Source organism: Alligator sinensis, unplaced genomic scaffold (assembly GCF_000455745.1).
Source record: "Alligator sinensis unplaced genomic scaffold, ASM45574v1 scaffold728_2, whole genome shotgun sequence".
In the NCBI taxonomy this organism is placed as follows: domain Eukaryota; kingdom Metazoa; phylum Chordata; order Crocodylia; family Alligatoridae; genus Alligator; species Alligator sinensis.
In genome coordinates, this window is record NW_005842573.1 from 233059 (window position 1) to 254765 (window position 21707).

At 39.9% G+C, this 21707-nt stretch overlaps 1 protein-coding gene across 2 annotated transcripts in view; it reads right to left on the reverse strand.

Annotated features, from left to right (window-relative positions):
* LOC102388376 (guanine nucleotide-binding protein G(q) subunit alpha) overlaps window positions 1-21707 on the reverse strand; it is a 195920-nt gene that overhangs the window by 123551 nt on the left and 50662 nt on the right. The window contains exons 2-3 of one of the 2 annotated variants that reach the window (XM_025214215.1): window positions 17873-17875; window positions 12638-12822 (exon numbers count right to left, since the gene is read on the reverse strand). In XM_025214215.1, the coding sequence (XP_025070000.1) occupies window positions 12638-12784 (147 nt within the window). In that variant the 5' untranslated portion in view covers window positions 12785-12822; window positions 17873-17875. The remainder of the gene's footprint in view (window positions 1-12637; window positions 12823-17872; window positions 17876-21707) is intronic. The other variant, XM_006032449.3, reaches the window with a different exon arrangement.

A 21707-nucleotide genomic window follows, 5' to 3' on the forward strand; every position in this document is an offset into this window, starting at 1 on the left:
GCTTTACTACCCTCCCAGTGAGAAAGTTTTCCCTAATATGTAACGTAAATTTTACTTGCTGCAACTTGAAGCCATTGCTCCTTGTTCTGTCATCTGCCACCACTGAACAGTCCAGCTCTATCCTCTTTAAAACCCCCTTCAGGTAGTTGAAGGCTGCTATTATGTCACTGGGAACTCCTTTCTGATGGGGACACACCTGTGTGGTTTCTACAGACTGGTTGCATACTAGCAGAATTGGTTAGAAAGGACACAATTTTTCAAGGCTGGGGTTATTTTAATTCCAAAATGATCTGATTATTAGTGATTAAACATTTTTTTTCTTGAAAACATGTTACAATTCTTTTTCTTTTCCTCTTTTATTTATTTATAGGCCACTAAATGCAACTGAAACAATGATACTGATGGGCTACTTGTAGGAAACATTTCCCTTTTTAAAAAAAAATATTTCATTTGCTACTTAACTTTCAAAAAGCTAAAGAATGTCAAAAGGAAAAAAAAAAAGAGGTAGAAAAAGGGGAAAAAGCCCAATCTCTCCCCACCCCCAAAGCCAAAACTATGAAAGAAACCCTCCAAAAACTTCTAATTTTGACCATCACTACCACCAAAAAAGGGGAGTGGGAAACCCTGGCAGCTTTCTGCAAACATGTTCAGTTTTGAAAAAGAACAGCTGTATTGTCTATAATGTTTTGAATTAAGCTTTTGGATCAGTTGTACAAAACATCCATGGGGTTGTTGCCACATGCCCCCACACACACATTTTGCATGTTTTCTGAATGTAAAAAAACTATGATTTTGCATATTACAAACAAATCACAGTTCAAGTGGTTAAAATATAAAACTTTCTTTTGCGCTATTGCTACACATACTTTTAAGAAAATAAATTAGCTCTTCAGGAAACTGATCAAATGAATCCTTTTGGCCTTAACTGCTCCATAGCTAAACATTGAATTAACATGGGCTGCAATGATTTACACAGAGAGACTTATGTGGAACATATCATGAATCATGATTCCAATCACTAATGAAATCAGTGACAGAGAGACGACTCCTAGGCCCTGTAATAATTTTTTTTCAGTCCCAAGAAAGGTGGGTTAACAGACTGACATTTCCTTTATATGTAAGCTAAGTTCAGTAGCGCTGCCATACAAATGCATGCTTGTCAGGGCACTTATTAAAATGCCTACACTGGGCACAAGCCCTGCTTCTGCACAGCCGAGTTGTCAATGAAGTCTGAGAAATGACTGAAGGAGCCCTGCAGGTGTAAAACCTGTTAAATGTCTATTTAGCATTCAGATTTTTGTTCCAATGATCCTTGAAGGAGCCTTGCATAACTGCTGCTACCATATTTCTCCAACTTCCAGCACCTAGCTAATCATGCCCCACAAATGAGTGGGCTCTCTCAAAATTGTGGGAAATGAACAGATAGTAATTACAAGCATATACACAAGATCTAATTTCAACTGTTTCAACCTCTTTCTTTATTCTGAAATGAACTGCCAAAGTGACCACTTTCTAGCTGCTTCACCCATGGCAGAGTTAGGAAACGCAGTTTAACAGAGAGAATGACAGCATTCCAAGGTCAAACTAGAAACTTCTCTCAGAGGCTGAGCCTGAAACCACATTAAAAAAAAAAAAGAGGAAAAAACAAAAACTTGCATATCTCACTTTTGTAAATGTGAGTCACAAACATCAAATGTCCGTAAAGCAGCAACCCTACAGAATATCACCTCCCTCCTCCTCCTGCTGTCAGCAGATGGGGCGGTAGGGGCAGGATTTCCTTATGCTTCAGTGATCCACAGTAATAATGTCACCACTGCAGTGCCACTGGCAGCTAGCAGTCTGTTCTAAATTAAGCCAGTGGATACAGAAAACAGCTGGCCCAGGCTTAAGGGAATGTTACAAAGACCTGAGCTGAGCCTATCGCTACTTAGCTGTAGCGGAGGACCCTAGGCTCTGTACTCTGTATTTATCTATTGCTATAAAGATACAGAAATAGTAAGTGCTGCAGAGGTTGAACACCTTTCTTAAGCACAGACATAGTGCTCATCACCAAATTTAACATACTACCTGGTAACAAAATGACATTTCTGAGCTTAGGTATATTGACCTTACTTTGCACAAAGAATAAAGGCCAAAATCAAATCAAATTCCCATTTTGTTTTATTGTCTGCTGCTTCATTTATCCTTTTTTTTTTATATGACCCAATACTATGTTCTGTTTTAAATGAGTGTAAACTGATAGAAAGGATCGTCCTTATTGCATGTTTTTAGCAAAAATGAGTAACGATATAAATGTGATTTTATGATATATAATTTGCATTGTTCATGTTATTGTTTTGGCAGAAGCTGTACATAAACTACCACTACTGCAACATTTCTGAGAATTTGCATGCAAGGCCCCCCACACTGCAAACACAGCCACGTACAGGCATTATTATACTTCTACTGGGAGAACTGCAGCTCTCCCAGTAGAAATTGCCAGCATACAGGCACTCATTCAGTTGCTCACAGAAAAAATATGCCTCATCTTCAAGAAAGTTCTTCGACTCTGACACCTGGAATATCCCCTCCTTGTGAGCGTTTCTTTTACTAGAACAAATGTCTGTATGCTCAATTCCTCAGAAGGGGCAGATGTGCTGCATGTAGTGCAGATCCCAAACTGGCAGGAATGGGCACTGTGTGCAGCGCAGGTCCCAGAGCAGGCACTACATGCAATGCACATCCTGGAGCAGGTGCTATGTGGGGCACACAAATGGGGCCAGTCTGGTGATACGTGGATCAGCTGAGACCCAGGGATGGCACTGGGGGTCAGACAGTGGGGCTTCACATGTTGTATCTTTGACACCCTGGCACTCTAATATTATATAGCCTGCAAAAGCTATTTATTATTTATTATACTTTTCTGCCAGCAGTGTTATGCTTGAATTACCCTTTGAGCATTCTCTCTCTCATTCTCTCAATCAAAACAATGGGATTTAGTCTCAGGTGCTTTAACTATGTAGTCAATTCCACCTGAATAAAGTGAAGCAGAATGGGACATAGATGTAAAATGTTACCACCATCCCCAATCCTTTAAATACCCAGCCATATAATCAGACTCACCTGGCTGAAGTTATTCATGGTCAAGAATGTTCAACAATAATTTGGTAGTGTTTACACTTAACTTTGAATGTTTTGTATGAGCTTACAAGGACATAACAAATTAAGAACATTAAGTGCATGCATCTATCAGTCAGTTCATTCCAGTATACAAAGTAAAACTAAGGTCAGTAACCCTCCTTGAAAATCTCTGTTGCTCAGGATTAACCAAAGTCCTGAAGTGAAGTAGGACTGTGTAGTAAGAGGAAGCTTTCTTACATCTCAGAGCCATTACAACTTTTACCACATAGGAAGAGCAAAATGAAAAAGGACTAGACAAAATCTTCAAAGAAATGTAATATCTCAGCTGCAGACTTCTTGACACATTCCAAGTAATCTTATTTTAAGAAAATCCTGTGTGATAGTAGAAATAAAATGCTCCAATATCTAGCAAACCTGCACAATTTTTGCACTGTTCTATACACAGGTTTCATAGATTTCTAGAGTCGGAAGGGACCTGCCAGATCATCGGGTCCAACCCCCTGCTCCAGGCAGGAAAGGGGTCAGGTAACTCCAGCCAGATGCCTGTCTAATCTCCTCTTGAACACCTCCAGGGTAGGGGAAATCACCACCTCCCTTGGTAGCCCATTCCATATTTTGGCAACCCTAACCGTAAAGAATTTCTTCCTGATGTCCAACCTAAATCTGTTCTCCTCTAGTTTGTGGCCATTATTCCTGGGAACCCCGAGGGACGCCCTGGTAAACAGAGTGTTCCCTATTCCCTGCTGGCCCTGCCTGATGAGTTTGTAGGCAGCCACAAGGTGATCAAGTGGAAAACTTCTTAGAGGGGAAAAAATATTTGACTCAAAATATATTTTCAAAATTAATCGACAATTTTTAAGACTTATGAGTATTAATTAATTATGTGGCTAACTGCTAACAAATGCATTAATCAAACAGTTATGATGTTGTTCTTAATAAAGCAGTACTTCAGTATTAGATGTATAGCTGTAAATGCAGAGCTTTATCTACTATTGAAAAAAAACAAACTCTTCAAACTCAAACTAAGTATGGGTGTTAGCCTGATGGCCTTTCAGATTTCCGGGCCATCCGCCCATCTTTCATTCAGGGAGCACCTGTATAATTATGAGTGCCCAGACCCACGCAATTAAAAAAAGCCAAAAACAAAAACAAAGAACTATTTGACAAATGTGTCAGAGTAGGAGTGAGATTTAGGCAAGAACCTAATTGTTGAAATAACACGAACTTTACGAGTTACATTTTCTCACAGCAAACACCCCTTTCAACACTGGTAAGATAGGTTTAATAAAACATACAGTAATCTTCCAAACAAGAAAACATCTCTTCCTTCTCTCTACACTAGCAGAAGCAATAAAATGGTGGCAGAGGAAAGATAAAACATAGGCATTACACTGCAACTCTGTCCTACTGTGTATGCTTTTCATCCTCACCTAAAAAATGTGCTCCTTCAACTTAAACATTATAAATAAAAGAGAGAAAATTTTAAAACAAAAGATAATAAACAAAAAGGAAAATATTCTACTGAACTACAAAATACATAATGACAACATTTAATAATCAAAAGTATATGTAAGGTTTTTTTGTGAAGTATAAAGTATTGTAGTATATGTATTACATAGCTAAGACCCAAATCCTATAAAAGTTTATGCATATTTGTAATTGTACTACTTAAGTACTTCAGCTTAAGCATATGCATAAGTCTTTGAAGGGCTGGAACCCAAAATGGTCACTTAATTCTGGTAGCTGAAGCGTCATTAGAAAAGGGTAAATGTTTGTTTGCATGTAGGGATTTTTTTTAAAAGACAAAACAAATCATAATAGTCTCAGAATATTTATATTGTTTTTTATGATGACTGGATCCCAATAAAAGGAAATGAATTAGCAGTAAGTTATGTGCGGGCCGGGAACGGTCCGAGCTCTTTTTTGCACCGCGTGGGCTGTGGCCAGCAGCCCGGGCACGTTGGGTCGGAGAAAACAGGCGGCACGCTAGAATTAGGCATGGACGCGTAATGGTTGATTCAAGATTGTTTACTTACGCCGAAGATGGTCGCAGTGTAGGCTGGACAGTTTCCCAGGCACAGCTCCGCTTAAACCCTCGTTTGAGGACTCAGACAATATTCGGATCACTCCCACGGAGTTGTCGAGGCTCCGTGGATCCTTTTGCACGCAGGGAGAGGGATACATCGAGGATTGCGAACGGCGACGGGGAGAGGCTAGAGGCTGATCAGACCTCTGTTGCCTGCTTGAAATGCACTGGGTCCGATAGGCTCCGCAGCGCTTAGAGATCTTCACACAGTGTGAAGTCTCCTCCTCCTGGTGTTCGTGGAGTCCTCCAACTTGGGCGGAAACCACTCAAGCTTTTTATACGGCTAGCAAGCCAATCACTAGCCGCCACGTGTGAATAATTTAACACAAGCCAATAATGGGGCTCGAATTATAATACAAATGGCGGGAACTCTTTGCAAAGTGCATTTCTGTGTTGCAACGAAGAAATGCACCCTGCAAAGAAAGCTACAAATTGGCGGGAAAATAATTCAGTGGTGCCAAAGCACACACAAAACAAAAATCACACCTTTGGGTTGTGACAAGTTACATCCAGAAATTAGCTGAAATGCAACAGAAGTCCTTTGATTTCTCTGTAAAATGCCTCTTTCTGGACCCAATTTCTTCATTTGTTGTGTCTTTTTTAAGGGTTTTCTAAATTATACAAATTATTAATCAATCCTTCCTTCCTACAACCTGCCTTTAAGATGTTCTCTTAAACTTTGAAGGATACTACTTGTGCAGATGTCAGTTTGGGTTTCTCCACCTGCTTTATAACTCTGCTCCATGTAGGTCAACAGTTCTTTAACATTTAATTTCAACATCTCAGGAACATAATTTATCTAAAAGGCCAGTAGTTCCACAGGCTCTGCTCCATCTGGAAGTTGATTAGTTTCACACTGGTGGCACACTGGTGATTTTCAAGCAGTTTGAGTCCAGGTACTGGCATCTTTATGCTCTGCATTTTGCATGAGCTGACTGAGGTAGGCTCTCTAATCTTCATTTATTCAACAATGAGGGTTTTTTTGAGAAGCTCAGGTTTTAACAGTGTCTGCTTGGGTCTCCGAGTCATTTACATGCAAAGTCAATTTATCCAATGTGACATCCATGGTGACTACAGATGTTTTACAACTGCCTGAATTTTTTATTAATTTTTTTTCATCAGGTTGTTGGATAGAGTTGTCTGGCTCTGAAGCAGCACTGAGATAGCAGGATACACACTGCTTTGAGATGAATCTTGCAGTCAGGTTTTGGACTTAAAAAAAAAAAAAGATGCCTTTCCCACATGCAGCTGGTTCCACATTTTGAAACATTCCTCTTAGGAATTAGAACAAACTTAAAAATTAGTGTGCGCGTCTATACATTCATTAATGTATTTAATATATTCATAATGTAATCACAGGTACTAAACTGAATGCACTATAATTGGTGCTACTGTGCATTAGTGCAGGCACATGCTTTTTAAGTTACCCTAATGCCCAGCAGACTAATTCTACTGTGTATTAGTACTTTTTTTTGTGCTGCGTGAATGCACAGTAGAATTAGTCTACTGCACTGTTAGCGTTTTTTGTAGATGCACCCACTATAACAGCTCCTCAGGTCTAGGAGCTTAGATGAATCAAATTGAAACCTATGGCAGATACTTAGGATAAGAACAGACTTGGTCTTCTGGCAATACCTACTCTCATTTTGTCTTTTCTAGTTCTTTGAGCAGTTTCCTCTGCATGTAGCTAACAGCAGACAAGTCATTCCAACAAAAAAAGGCAAGTTAGATTTTCATGGAATTCAATTTTACATGCAAGTAAATGTCTGTGCTCATTTGCCACCAGTTAAACACTGCCCTCGTGCGAGGTTGCTTGGAAGAAGTGGCAAATTAAGTTTGGGAATCATACAGAACCACCTACCTCCAGTTTAGCATGGCTCATATCACAACAACTAAGGGACTTGAGTCACTAATGGACTCACTCCTATTTTTCTCCTTCAACAATAAGATGCATACAGGAAAGGTACAAAGGAAGGGAGGCATTAGGACTCGTATCTTTGAAGCAATAGCTTCCAATCCAGTATTTAGGACACTAGCAACCAGAGAAGTCAAACAGTGAAAAAAATGGCTAATAATGCTATATTGAACTCAGCAACTGAAAAAAGAGCTGACTGGAGCATAGACATACAGGGACAATTTTTTAGAAAGACAGACCTATCTCTGGTATGCAAAATGTGGGAATCTGAATATCTACAACTGTGCACGCTATTACTACTGTTGCATGCTCGTACTGGGAATGTCCAAGCACATACAGGCATTCAAAATCCTAATTAGCCATGTACATATGCAGAACTTGTTTTGTGTATACAACCCAGATAATTGCTGCTGCACTTCCCTATGGAAAGTTCAATCTTTTTCTTTAATTTATAAAACGCATGTTATAAAAATGTAAGGTGCATAAAACACAAGTTTAAAAAAAAGGGAGAGAGAGAACACAATAAGTCTACTTCAAAAACAAAGTAAACACCACACAATAAACCACCATCCTCCATACCCAACAAATTCCTGAGAGAAGAGATAAGCTTCACCCTTACCTTAAGCCTCAGCAGAACCTGTATTCTAAAAGTCTAACAGGAAAAGAAACCCTGGAATCAATATCTTGCATGACAAAGTCCTATTATTGGCTCTCAGGCATTTCAATCTAGGTACTATTAGATCCTCAATTTACTTCCACCATTATGACATTGAGCATTTCAAACAGTAAAGACCTTTACAGTATAAATTTGTAGATCAGACTCAGTATCTTTATGTTTATCAGCAAGTGACTAAGAAGTCCACAACATATCCTGTATCTAACACTGATTAACAGGCAGTCATGTTCTGCATTAGCTATCTCTTCCAAGTAGCCCTCATAGAACATAATACCTATACATTAATCCAGTCCAGAATCAGTCTCACAGATTACCATAATAGGGGCTGATACTTAGGTGGACCTGGAGGTTGGGAAGCCCACTTTTTGCCATTATGTTCACTGGAATATCCAGAAACAGTAACAGGTCCAAAAACACTGGGCAATTAAGAGCCTTCTGAACAATGAGTGGTGAAACTAATGGTGCAGAACAATGCCTGTTGTGGTATTGTAATATACACTGTAGCCTTCTGTACTTAATGAATAATAAAGCAGGGTAGATTTGCACTGTACAGACTAAGTCAGAGAGAGAGAGGGAGTGGGAGCATAAGCTTTTCTGAGTCCAAGCTCACTTCATCAGATGCTGTGAAAGGACATGCACAGATCAGTGTATAAAATGAATTAAGGCCATTCTACAGACCAATCTTTAGGCACAACAAATATTAATATGGATTGGAGTTGCAGAGCTTTCAAAACTAATGTGCAAAACAAGTAGTGTGCTAAAAATATGCAATTACACAAACTTCAAGATATTCTTTACAGAGATACGATTTCCTGATACGAGATTCAAATTAATAGGAAGTGCCCTTCCTGTGTTCTCTAGGCTGCAAGGGTAATAAGCTTGTTTTTAACAGATTTAAACACAGAGGACCAACTGATTAGAGTTGAGTGTTTTAAAGCAACAGTGCCTACAAAGTGTTACAGTATAAAAGACAACAGTTACTACAGAGATCAGAAAACAACATTTAGATATGTTTTTTATAACCCTATCACTGTCCCTTATATTTTTAGCTCCAGGGAGTTTAAGAAAATTGTGCCTGTCCCTATAATTTAGGACTAGATTCAGATACACTTGAGAGAGAGACTAAATAGTAATTTACTCCACTTGTTGCCAAGTCAAAAGTCAGTGAGGGCACTCGTCAAGTAAGCCATTAATTCAACATAAGGCCTACTCAACAGAACTTGATTCTTAAAAGGCATCTGGATTTTATAGAAGAGTATGGTACCCATTAAAAACAGACAGAGCTTTAACTAGAACAGACACAACTTAGACAGGTTTACAGTAGCCCAGGTTCCAAGTTCTGGTCTACACTAGCCAGTCATGCTAATTCCAAATTAACTAGCCTAAGATACTTACAAATATTAAAAACAAGTCAATAAACATGACTCAGTCTACTGTGGATTAAGAGCCACGTATATATATTATACAGCAATGCAGTATAATTTATGTCCAATGGGTTCCTGGTCTGATCAGGTCTTTTTGGTGCTACAATAATATGACCACTACTAGTAGTTGGCAGTTTGGAGGGGCGGGGGTTAAGAGATTTGGAAGAAAAAAATCCCAGGATGCATGGAAGTATTAAACTTCTTAAAAGTTGCAAATCAAAACTGCAGCTTTCAAATTTACTTAAAAAATACATAGTAAATAGCCTGACACATAATAAGAACCCTTAATAAATTCTCCTTTTGCTTTCAGTTTCTTAGCAGAAAATAGTAGACAGAATTATCATAGAACCAGACCAGAGACCTATACTAGTTGGCAGTTTTTCAAAGTCTCTTAAAATTATTTTCTACTCAAATAATGACACTTTAAAGAAAATGCATCATGATGTTTGCTTGTGGCATTACAAGAGAAACAGACCCAGCTGGCATGACTGTAGGGGATCTGAAAGTGGAAAGAAGGGTTCTTTTTACATAGAAAATAGGTTCGGTTCAGGTTAGAAGGGACCCTTGGGCATGCCCAGGTGGGCACACATATGGTTTGCGGGGCCTCAAAGCTGTTTCAGGTGTGGCAAACCACACGTGATGCATGTGCAACTGTTCATTGCACTGCAAATATGCAGCACAATACCAAAATTTGATACTGGGAACTGCTAGTATAAAAAAAAAAAAAAAAACACTGCAAAAAAAAGTGGCTCGGCATGGCAGACACGGAGGCTGGGTCCCCCAGGGAGACACTGGCTGCTAGCTAAAGCACCTCCCCTTCTGTAGTTATCCCCCAGCTCCTCCAGCACACCAGGAACTAGTAGGAGCACGGAAATAGCTGTTTCTCCCAAGCAGGGCAGCTTGCCCTACACCAAACTCCACATGCAGGGGTGTGCACAGCAGCACAAATTTGGGCTGCTGCTATCTTTTCTACAGCAAACGCAAGGGCCTGCATCTGCGCGCTCGTCTGGGTGCACCCTAGGAAGTCATTTAGTCCAACCCCCTGCTCAGAGCAGGACCATTCCCAATTAGATCACCACTGCCAAGGCTTTGTCTAGCTGGTCTTAAAAACCTCTAACAGAGATTCCACAGCCTCTCTGGGTAACCCGTTCCAGTGCTTTACTAACCTCCTCATGAGAAACCTTTTCCTAATATCTAACCTAAACTTCCCCTGCTGCAACTTGAGAGAACAAGGAACAGTTGGCTCACCTGCCACCACAGAGAACAACTAACTACTGCATATAGTACTGTTAAATATGATTAATGCACACACTCACTTAAGTATGCATTTCCTAGTTCTTTGACAGTTTTTAATGTTTCAACAGTAAATACTACAGAAACAGTATTTTAGTGATAGGTAAGACTTAATCCCATTTTTGCACCAGATCACCATAAAGACAGATGACTGATTTCAAAAGCTTCCCAGAGAAGTGAGCCTGTACTTTAAGAGAAAACAACAAAACACACCCAAAAACCTTTTGGACCAAAACTTGTGATCGCTCCGTAACAAAACGTTAATTGAGAGTTCGTAAAAAAAAATCCATGGCAGATTATGTACGTTATAAATACATTTAATTTGATAAATTTAATTCATTTCATTGTATTTCTTATTAGTGGAGTAGTAAAATTGAATATTATGCTATCTGCAACAGCTATAAAGAGATATTATGTACTATTATAGAAACTAGAATGAAAAAAATATTTTTAAAAGACTTAAACCTGTATTTATGCATTTCAATAATAATGTATTTGGATAAAATACTTTTACATAAAATACTTTTATCCAAATATTTTTAAATGTATAAAATATAAACAAATATAATTTTCCCTACTTTAATTGGCAACTTGACCTCTCCCTGCTTATAAGACTTGCTCAAAGCCACATCATAAACCAATGAAACATAAATGTGCCACTCCACTGAGAGTCAATGAGAGGCAGAGACATTTGATGCCAAGTGTCCTGACCCAGTTCTGTTCTCTAAACCTATGTACAAATGGATACTGGACTTCTTACTGCTTTAAAAATATTTTAAATATATATATTATATACATATTTAAATAACCTAAGTTATAACCTAGTTATAACTTATAACAACTTAGTTATATTACATATGAATATTTTTTTTCTTTTGATGCTTAAATAGTAAGTTCCCCCAAAAAAACATTGGAGAGGAACCAAGTTATTCAAAGATAAACCTTACAAATGCTAAAACCTTACAAATGCTTTTCTTCAATTTATCACCAAGAGCACCTATACACATGCAGTGAGGCTGCTCCAACACACTGTAATTACAGAGCAGACTTGATTAAATGAATCCGCTAGAGCATGGTAATTATCCTGCTCCAGCAGACTCCAGCGTCTCGTGTATCAGCATCCTGCACTGAAAAATGGTGGCAGGAGCACTTTAGTTAAAGCTTGTTCAAAGCACCCCACCCCTCCATCCCAGAGCATGTGTATAAATGCCCCTATGGTCTAAATTGCAATGGTGTCATCAACCTCAATTAAATTTGTTTGCTTTTGCTGGTTCGCATCAAAAGTGATTTAATAGCATTCTCATATATTTGCAGTCACTTGCTCTTATTTACTATGAGTATGTTTTTCTGAAAGATATGCAACAGTGGTCCTCAATCTCTTTAGACTCAAGGCACCCTTTATTAGACACCCCTCAGAAAATGCTAGTTCTTAGTTTTCCCTTTTTTTTGTTTTGGCTATGAAAAAATTAGTTGTTTTTCTGTTGGAAAGAACTCAGAAAAGCCAAACAGGTCAAAATGGTTTGGATTCTTCTTTGAAACATTTGGATTCCTCTTTGAAATCTCTGGGTTTATTTTATGAATCATGCTTGTACACCTAACAGTGCTAACATTTCGTGGTGCCCCAGGACACGCTTGAAAGGATATCAAGGCACCCCAGAATGCTGTAGCATCCTTAAGAATCACAGATATACAACATAAAAACTAAAAGTTAAGTAACTTATGCCAACAAACCTAACTTGTTTAATAATATTTAAAAGTAAAGCCTTTTCTGTCATTATGTTAAATATACCTGGGCAGATCTTCAGGTACACCTGAGATCTACCTTGTGCAGAACGTGAGGTGGTAGAAAACAACAGATGATGTTGTGATCAAACATCCATCCCACAACAATGCTCGTGTCCTGTACAAGAAGCCTCCCTAGGTCAAGCGAATTCTCTATTTTCTTTGCACTGCTGAAGTCAAGGCATGGGTCAAGAACTACAAGACATTTTTTAATCTAAACTTTCAGTACAGTATAATTTAAATACCATAAAGCAACCACATTAATGTAAAAGCCCTTCAGGACATTTCCTGGACTATAAAAGTGAAAAACTTACAGGTCTGTATTTAAAAAGAAATCTCACCTTATTGTGTTCATATTTGTATGGGATTTTGAGCGTATCCATAGCTCTGATCATAGCCTGTATCGCTGTAAATATATTCTGATACACCAATTTTGTGAAACCCCTTTTGTCTTCATCAGAGTATCCTGAACCATGGATGATTCTCATCTGTTTGATGAATGTGCTTTTGCCACTCTCTCCTGTACCTGCAAGATATCCAATAAGGAGACATGATTAAATCACAGTATTTGCAGACCACAAACATAAAAGTGTTGCACAAGCTAAGCAAGCTGGTCTATACAAAGCTGAGCACTATCATTAGTTAACCAGTAATACCTAATAATCATCATTCTCAATTACAGACAGCCCTTACAATGAGTGGTGCTGTATCAAAACAATGATGGCATATAATCATAATTAAAGTAAAGAAATGACAGCATAATGTGTGGATTCCAAAATATTATCAGCTAAAATATGTATGAATAAAAAAATTCTCTACAATATAAACTATTGTTCATTTGAATAAGAGAGGATATAAAATTATGGGCATATATTTTCCACTTATCTTTTGTGTTCACATTTTCAATTTTTATAAAAATTATTATGAAATGCTTTATCGTGTAAGCTCTAGAGGAAGGAAAAAGGTGATTTTACATGGCAAACGAGATATTAAGGTAATGGATAGCAGTATGAACTTGCTAGGATGGATAACTTCCCTTTTAAGAAATAAAACAGAGAAGGAAGTATAACAATCAGAGCTCAGCAGAACTGAATTTCTAATAGACAGACAAGCAACCTTAGTTTGAATTTGCCTCTAATTTGTTACCTAATAATCAGTCAGTCAGTCACTTTGGGGTTTTTTTGTGTATCCTCATCCTTTAAACTGGGGGTGGCCAAAATTTTTAACCCTTCAGGCTGCAAACCAAACCTGTGGCTTAAAGCCCAGGGACCAAAAACTTTCAAGGTGTGTGTGCCTACAGTTAAAAAAAATTTTGTTTAACTACTTTTTCAGGAGTCGTATACAGCCTCCAATCCACAGCTTAGGCACTCCTATTTTAGACAAAGCTACAGGGAACAACACTGTGTTCTATCTGGATCTCCGTTAATCTCTTGAGTACTGGTGAATTCCAAATTTGGAGTGAACTTGCTGAGAAAAGATACATAGGAAAAATGAGATGTGGTACACCCTATATCCCTGCATGGTTGAGTTGAGAACTCTATGGTCAGGAGGGCCAACATAGCCTGTTTATTTTACTTTCTTCCTCAGAAAGAAGGGTTGCAATTTAGAACATATAACCTAAACATGTTATCCATGTCTAGGATGGATAGACACTGATGCATCCCCGAAATACGGGATATACCCTGGGTGTGGAGCAGCACCCTTGGCCAATCAGCAGTGAAGGATGGGGCTGCCGCCTCCTCAGCCAATCAGCAGCAAAGGACAGGGCCACCCCAAAAAGATCACCTTCCTCCTTCCCTGGCTGGAAACTCCTGGCTGTGTATTGCCCTACCTCTAGGCACAGTCAATAATTGTAAGGACAAATGATTGACATGTATTTCTACCAATGAATTGAAAAAACAGGACTTTTGGCAGTCTGTTCCTCATTTAGAAATGGACAGGGGACAAAGGTTTTTAAAAAAGGACAGTCTACTGTAAAACAGAACCAATGGCCACCCTGTCCGTATCTTTAATGCTGTTACATGTTAATGTACTTAAAGTTCTACCTTTAAAAAGGAAACTTACCAAACCTAACTTAGAGGTGAACCCATAAAATCTTCCATACCAATGTTTTAAAATGTGAAAACTTTTTATGGTGCTCATCACAGTGATATCCACAAAGATAAAAACATCAATTGATTTATTCTTGCAATGTTTTGTGGGGTAAGGGAGTATTAGTATCCCTGTTTTAGGGATGGAGAAACAAAGACAAAGAGATTAAAGGACTTCCTTGTGGTTATATAGGAAATCTGGGACAGAACAGAGATTAGACCCTTAGATCTCATCAGGATTACTTGCAAGGCCACAATTAATTCCCCTTAAATATTAACTCGTTAAAGAGGCAAATCTGTGATGGGAGAACATTCTCTCTCCAATCCCCTTATAGGTGCTTGGAGGTTTGGGTGTCATTCTAATCTAGTTGCCTCTTCCACATTGCTACATTCCCCTAATATGCAGTTTCTCTTTCATTCAGTTTTTCTTACATTTACTCTTTATATTAGCAATAACACACTAAATCAAAACACTCTTAGACAACTGCAATTTTTTAGAACAAGTTTGTTTTTTTTAAAGAAGTAAAATTGCAATAAAAGACTCTCTCTACAAAGAAAAACTTCAAATCCCTTCAGGAAAACTCCTGTGCAAATACAAGTCTTACAGAGTTCTTTTAAGATACCCTGCTATGCCTGGACCAGGAAAGGGACAATGAGTTCCAGAGAGCACAAACAGTCCTCTCTTTCTTAAATCTGTGAAATGTTACAGCCCCTGAGTCAACCTTAACAGCAGCCCTATGACATAAGGAAAGAGAAAGCCTTTAGTGTCCAAAACAGGTGCAAAGGTGGCATTATCATGGCTATAGACCCTTGGGTTCAGATTCTAGTTCACCTCATAGATGCATAAGCAGTCCTCCTCTTCCTTGCTGTTTTTTGAGACAGGGTAAGGTGATGATTTGTTACAGAATTAGATTAATTAATGTATTTTCAGGATTTCTGCAGGATGTTATAGAATCACACTTGAGACACCTAAAAGGTGGAATAGAATCTGGCCCTTAAAATGCCACATTAATACAAATGAACAACAGGAGGCAAAATATACTTTGGACATATCTGGACTGCGATCTCCTGGATCAGAGGCAATGAGACTAATTCTTGCTCCATACTGGTACAATTCTATTGAACATTTAGGCCAGTATAACATCAGAATAAGTTAAAAGAGAATCAAATTCTCTGTAATCCACCAAGATCACTAGTGGTCCTTAAATTTAGAGCAGAGAGAGTCAATTAAAAAAAAAAGGAAAGAACAGAAAAGAAAACCCTTAGTAACTAATACAAGTCTACCACAGACATTCCATGCATGAAACACATGGTATTGATCAATATAGGACAAATGTTCCATTTCATACTCCTGTTCTAAATTAGTGTAATATGCTCTGTAACAGGGGGTCTTTCCCCGGGCCAGTCAGAAGTTGGCCCACCCACCTATTTCTGGGATAACCGCCCACCTCCCTCGCCTGCCATGCCTTGATGATTCATAATTATGGTGTTAAATAGGCAGGAGGCTGCCCATTTCCTGCCCTGATGCCAGGGGTGCTATCTGCGGCTCTGAACCTTCCCTACCCCGCAACCCATGCCTTCCAGATGGCACCTAAGTGCTTAACCTCTCCAGCCCCACACTGGGCCCCAGAACCCTCTAGTCTGGACCCCAACTAGATCCCTCCTAATCAGGCGATCTACTCCACCCTCATTCTGAGCTGCCAAGCTCCCTGCACTCTTCCCCCTCTCGGGTGTGGCCCCCCCGGGACCTTTGGCCACACAGGCCCTTGCCTCACCTCCAAGGCCAGTCAGAACCCCAGGTCCTTGACTCTGGGTGTCCCTCACAGTGGGCCCCTGGCCCTTTAGACCCTTCTGGCCCTAGCACTGACCAGTCATGGGTGCCTCAAGTCAGGCTTCTGAGCAACTAGCCCACACTGTCTTACATGGGTCCACCGTCTCGGGACCTACTACAGGGTTACCCACCTGCTTGTGGGAGCTGGGGTTATTAAGATGCCCCAACCCGCCTTGGTGTATCTGACTTGGCATTTCCTGGGGGTTTCCGCACCACCAGGAGCCCCAAGAGGCCACCCATCCCTAGCAGGGTGCAGTTTTAGGTCATGCCCAGGACCAGGAGCCTCCTCCATCCCCACAGCCCCAGCCCATTAACTTCCAAGCTGTTCCTGAGTCTCAGCTCCACCAACTGATGTCTCTCTCACAGCTGCAGCAGCAAACTGGTGCTTCAATCTATATATATCCTGGGTTTCAAAATGGTCACTGTTCTCAAGCACCTGGTTGCTACCTGCTCTAGAACTTAAAGTGGCAGGCACCAACAGTGCCATGTCAAATGCTCTATACCAATTTATTTACGGTATGTAAAGTAGGCAGACAGTCATTTGCATTCTGCACTATTACATCCCATCAGCAGATACCCCACGTGGAAGCGAAAATGTAAATATTCTAACTACACTAAAGAAGATTTAATGCAGAAAGCCAATACAAAATATGGACTGAACTAGCAAAACACCTTAAAAGTCTCAAAGCACGTATTTCACTGTTCATGAAAGCTATTAATTGAGTTGAATGTAACTCATTCCTAGAATAGGCTTTAAACACACTAAAATAAAATCCCTCCTTCTACCAAAGAGAAGAATTCTATGGATTGCACAGACAGTGCGGAAGCCTCATAACACTAGTGGCTTGGGGGCTAAACATAAGAGCCTGAACATTTTTTTTACTTTAATGTGAACTAGTGTTATCTAACAGGGGTGCATCTAACATGCAATGAGGGTTACGTGATAAACTCTGTCAGGAAGTGCCAGAGTCAGCTGCTCCCAGGTGCAGCATTTACACATGTACCTGGGACTGCAGCAGGTTGTAGCGGAGTAGCCCAGAGCTGGCAGAGGGCCCAGGGCCCCTGGGGGGACACATACCCCCACTCCCCAGATGGGCTGCCACCACCGGTTTCTGCAGGTGGTCACTGCTTGCCACCTGCCCCCTACCTCTGTCAACAAGGCTGCCGGCATCTGCGGGCAGCCCTCGTTCGCTGCTTGCCACTTCACTCCCCTCCGCCACCAACACTGCTGCCAGCATCTGCAGGCAGTCCCCGCTCGCTGCCACCGACACCAACACCAGCATTTGCGGGCGGTCCCCGCTCGCTGCCACCAACACCAACGCCTGCGGGTGGTCCCCGCTCGTTGCTCACCGCCATGGTATCCCCCCAGTCTCGGTAGGCACCAGTCATTCATGGCTCTGTTTTATGGCATGGGGCAGTAGAAGGGCTGGCTAGAACATGAGGGTGATACAGCGTGGGGCTAGCTAGCAAGTAAGCCCCTGTCGCAGTTTACACATGAGTCTGAGCACATGTAATTACTCTGCCATAGGATAGAGTACTATCCTGAAGCGAAGTTAGTTAATTTACTGGGCCCTAAAACAGGTGCACGTGTAAACTGTGACACTTTACTATGGAGCTAATTAGTCAAATGCAGTAAAGCGCACATGTAGCTGCACCCAGTGAGAGCTAGAGCTTTGAAGAGAGACATTTGTAATACAATGACATATTTTATAATAAATGATGCACACACAAATTACTACATGGAACGTAAGTGTGGTTCCTCTGTACTAGGGGATATTTCACCCCTAAAAAAGATTAGGGTTTCAGATATGCTCCTTGTTTAAAAAAAAATTAAACAGGATAAGAACCACCATACAGAAGACAGTCTCATGCTATTCCCTCCCTTCAGGCCCATGGAAACTTTAAGATAATTATGCTTTTTTTCCCGAATATTTTCTTTTACAGCTACAAGCATGTTTTTCAACAGCAATGTCACAATCACTGACTTCTTAAAACACAAAACATACACACTAATACAAGCCTTGAGGTCTCATAACTGATATCCTTATATTTAAAAAACAATTTACTAATGTAAGGCAGATAAGGTTCTTTGGGTAAATGTCTTTAGACCAACACTGCTACAACCAACAATGCTTTACTAATGTAATGCTTTTATTCGATCCACAACCTTCAAGAAAGAAGGTAGCAATGTGCACAGACCTCATGTTTGCTCCCTCAGGAGATGCACAATATACTTCTGCTGTAACAACATAATTGGAACGTAAAATTTAAGTTGAGAAGTCAAACAACAACAAAAAGCCCCAAACATTTCTTCATTAGATCAATCCTGTATAATGATCTGCAAATGCCCCACGCACTATCAATAACAGGCTAGAACCCCAGAGCAGCCAGAACCCTCTCCTGAGAAGCTGACAGTACAATTAAGAGTAGGCAAACAGCACTCTACTCTACTCAGCCAAAATAGAACTCTACATATATGCCTAGAGCACATGGGGCAATATTCTATCCTGGACCAGAGCTAAGCTGATGGGTTCAATGGCTTGTGCTGTTAAGCTAATGTCAGGAGACAGGGGAGCAGGCAGGCTAAATTGTCCCCAACTGGCCCTAGTTGTCTGGGCCTGGCCTAACTACTTGCGGATAGCCCCAGCTGCCATAAGCAGAGCTGCTTTTCACAGCATGTGCGATCTATCTAATTTAGTTAGTCTGTAAGGTGTAAATCTCCCCTGTCCTCTGCTTGACTTCAGACTAAACATGGCTCTGTACCTGATTATCAACAGCAGCTCTTTCAGTACCTAGCATGCTACTCACCAGGATACCTCTCTATCTTGGGTTTCTGATTCTTGTGTGTTTTTTCCTAGTTGTCTAAATCCTGCTTGTTGGCATCCTGGCTTCATCTTCAACCCTGGCGTCTATCTTCTGACCCTTTTGCTGCAGACTTGCAGGTTCCATGATGACTCCTTTCCTTTCCTCTGACTCAAGTCCAGACCCCTGCCTTCTGACAGCCAGCTTCTGGCTTCTGGCTCTAATGTGTACCTGCCCACATCCCTGTCCCTTACAACTACAGCTGCCTGCTCACCTAGGGTGATGACCTACATTTTGGTCCGTTAAAAACCTTTGCCTGACTTCTACTGGTCACACTTCTGAAAACTGCTGTAAAAAACTGGATATGATCTGTCTCTATGTATTCTTTTGATTGCTACCTAAACTCCCCAAAAGAAAAATGAGAATTTAAACTTAAGCATTCAAAACAAACCAAAATAGTGCAAATACATGTATGTTCCCCTCCATCTACCTTTACGCCTGGTTTTCCTGTACTTAGTTTCAAGGAGTCTACACCTTCCTTTAAGACAGCTTCATCATTACCAAGAGTGTAAATTGCTTTGTTGTTTTCAAATGACTTCAGAGGTCTGATATAAATGATTTCCTAAGGCATTTACTTGCAGTAGAATAGCTTGAATAAGAGCTGATATCTGCAAATGGACTTGCCATATAAATTAAATCAGAGAATATGTGCCTTTCAGGATTTGTTTTAGGCACTCTCTAGTACTGTACCACATGGACTGTTTATGTGCCATAGGTTTTGCAGGAAAGCTTGGAAATATTCTAGAGGTTTTAAAACTGACATTGGCATGATATTTCATTTTTCTCCATCTATGAAGCTAAGTGGGTTAGTCAGCATGGCCTAAATCCTATGTTGGGAAGGGAGGCTTAGGCCTGGCACAGCTCTGCAACTGCAAACAGAATCCTAACTGTGTGTAGGTTCCAAATATTGTAGCTACACCGCTATGTAAGTACTGCTAAGGCACATAAAGATGAAATTGTTGTTTTAGCTCTAAGAATCTAAGAACCTCTTTCACTAAGTGTGTACTTAGTGAAAGAGGAAAAATTATGAGAACCTTCACCATTACTTAAATTTAGCTTTCCAATCTGTAATTCAATGGTTTTTTTAAATCGAATGTATCTTAATCTCCCATGAATGTGATGCATTTTCTCCTTTGGAAACCTGGTAATCTTCCTTTTCCATATGTATAAAGATCTAATCTCTATATCAGGGGATGACTGGGATGTGGGTGATCAGAGCTTGACCCTTGAGAATCAGGAACAGACAAGGTCAAGAAGCAAGGGTCTAGATTAGAGTTGTTAAGCAAGTAATATAATCAATTTTTGTCTCAGTGCTCTTGAAAGCAGTAGGGTCAACCCCTGTAGAAATGTGCTTTGCATGTGTAAAGCTAGAATTGCTCATAGCTTTCCCTATTCCTTAGAAGCAACTAGGGTGCATTTTACCATTCTAGTCTTTTATTTCACTCCACAAGCATTTCTCCACACTCTTAGCTGAAAGGGTAGCACCTAGAATACAGACGTGAAAGGGCAGGGTTGTATGTAAAGTAACAAAGATGGCAAGCAGATCCACAGGACTGGCAAGAATACCAAGGAAAAAAAGAAGAAATCGCTGTAAAACTCTTAACACAGGATGCATAAATATATGGCATATATATGCAGAGGATAGGTACAATAGATCTCCAATGATTCCACACAGACTATTAGGAAATGAAAAAGCTCGTTTTAGCACAGTGTAGATGGATTTACACACTATTCCTATCACAATTATTTCTGCTAGACTACTATGTTAAAAGGGAGAGAATAAAGTATCACATCTTATGCTTTTGGTGACAAGAAAAGCTCTGAAAGTTTTAGCATGGCATTTGTTCACCAGAAGGTCAAAATATTCTGGGAAATATCTTCTGTACATGAGAAAAGAAAACTAGATAAAATAATTATGATATACACCATGTGCTGGTGTATCCCTGTGGGGTTTGGTTGGATATTTCCCCAAACACTGAAAAACTGGGAAGAAAACAAATAAGCATTGTAACAAAACACGGAAAAAAATTGAAACGATGAGTCACTGGTTTTAGCTAAGCCATGCTGCATCAATTGTGACATTAATTCCAGGCAGGGAGCGGGGTTGAAATTTACTATCTTTACTGACAAATCAAGACTTGAGTTTTGTCTATGACCTTTGAAAGGCAGATAATTAATATTATGGGAAACCTGGTTCATTGGCCAATGTTCACACCCAGAAAACCTTCCAGTCTCATCAGCCTCTACAGATTTAGACATTCAACTCAGCCGGAAAAGTGGGACTGACTTATGGAGGAAATAAGTAATAACAGAAGCAAACTTTTGAGTTGGTTACATTTTATTTTGTGTCATGAAATAAGAAGTCCATGGGAAACTTAGGCTAGGGACAGACATTACACATAAACCAGTTTAAGTAATCAGAAACTGGTTTAAACCTGTAACAGAACAGACATTCAGTGCACATATAAACATGTTTGAAAATGGCCAAAACTGGTTGAGATAAACCTGGTCGAATGTAGTATCAGACTTAACTGATTTGGCTCAAACTGGTTTATGCAATGTCTGTTCCAGACCCCCTTGCTAGTTTAAGTAAAATCAGAGACCCCTAGCATCCTTGCATGCCCTCTG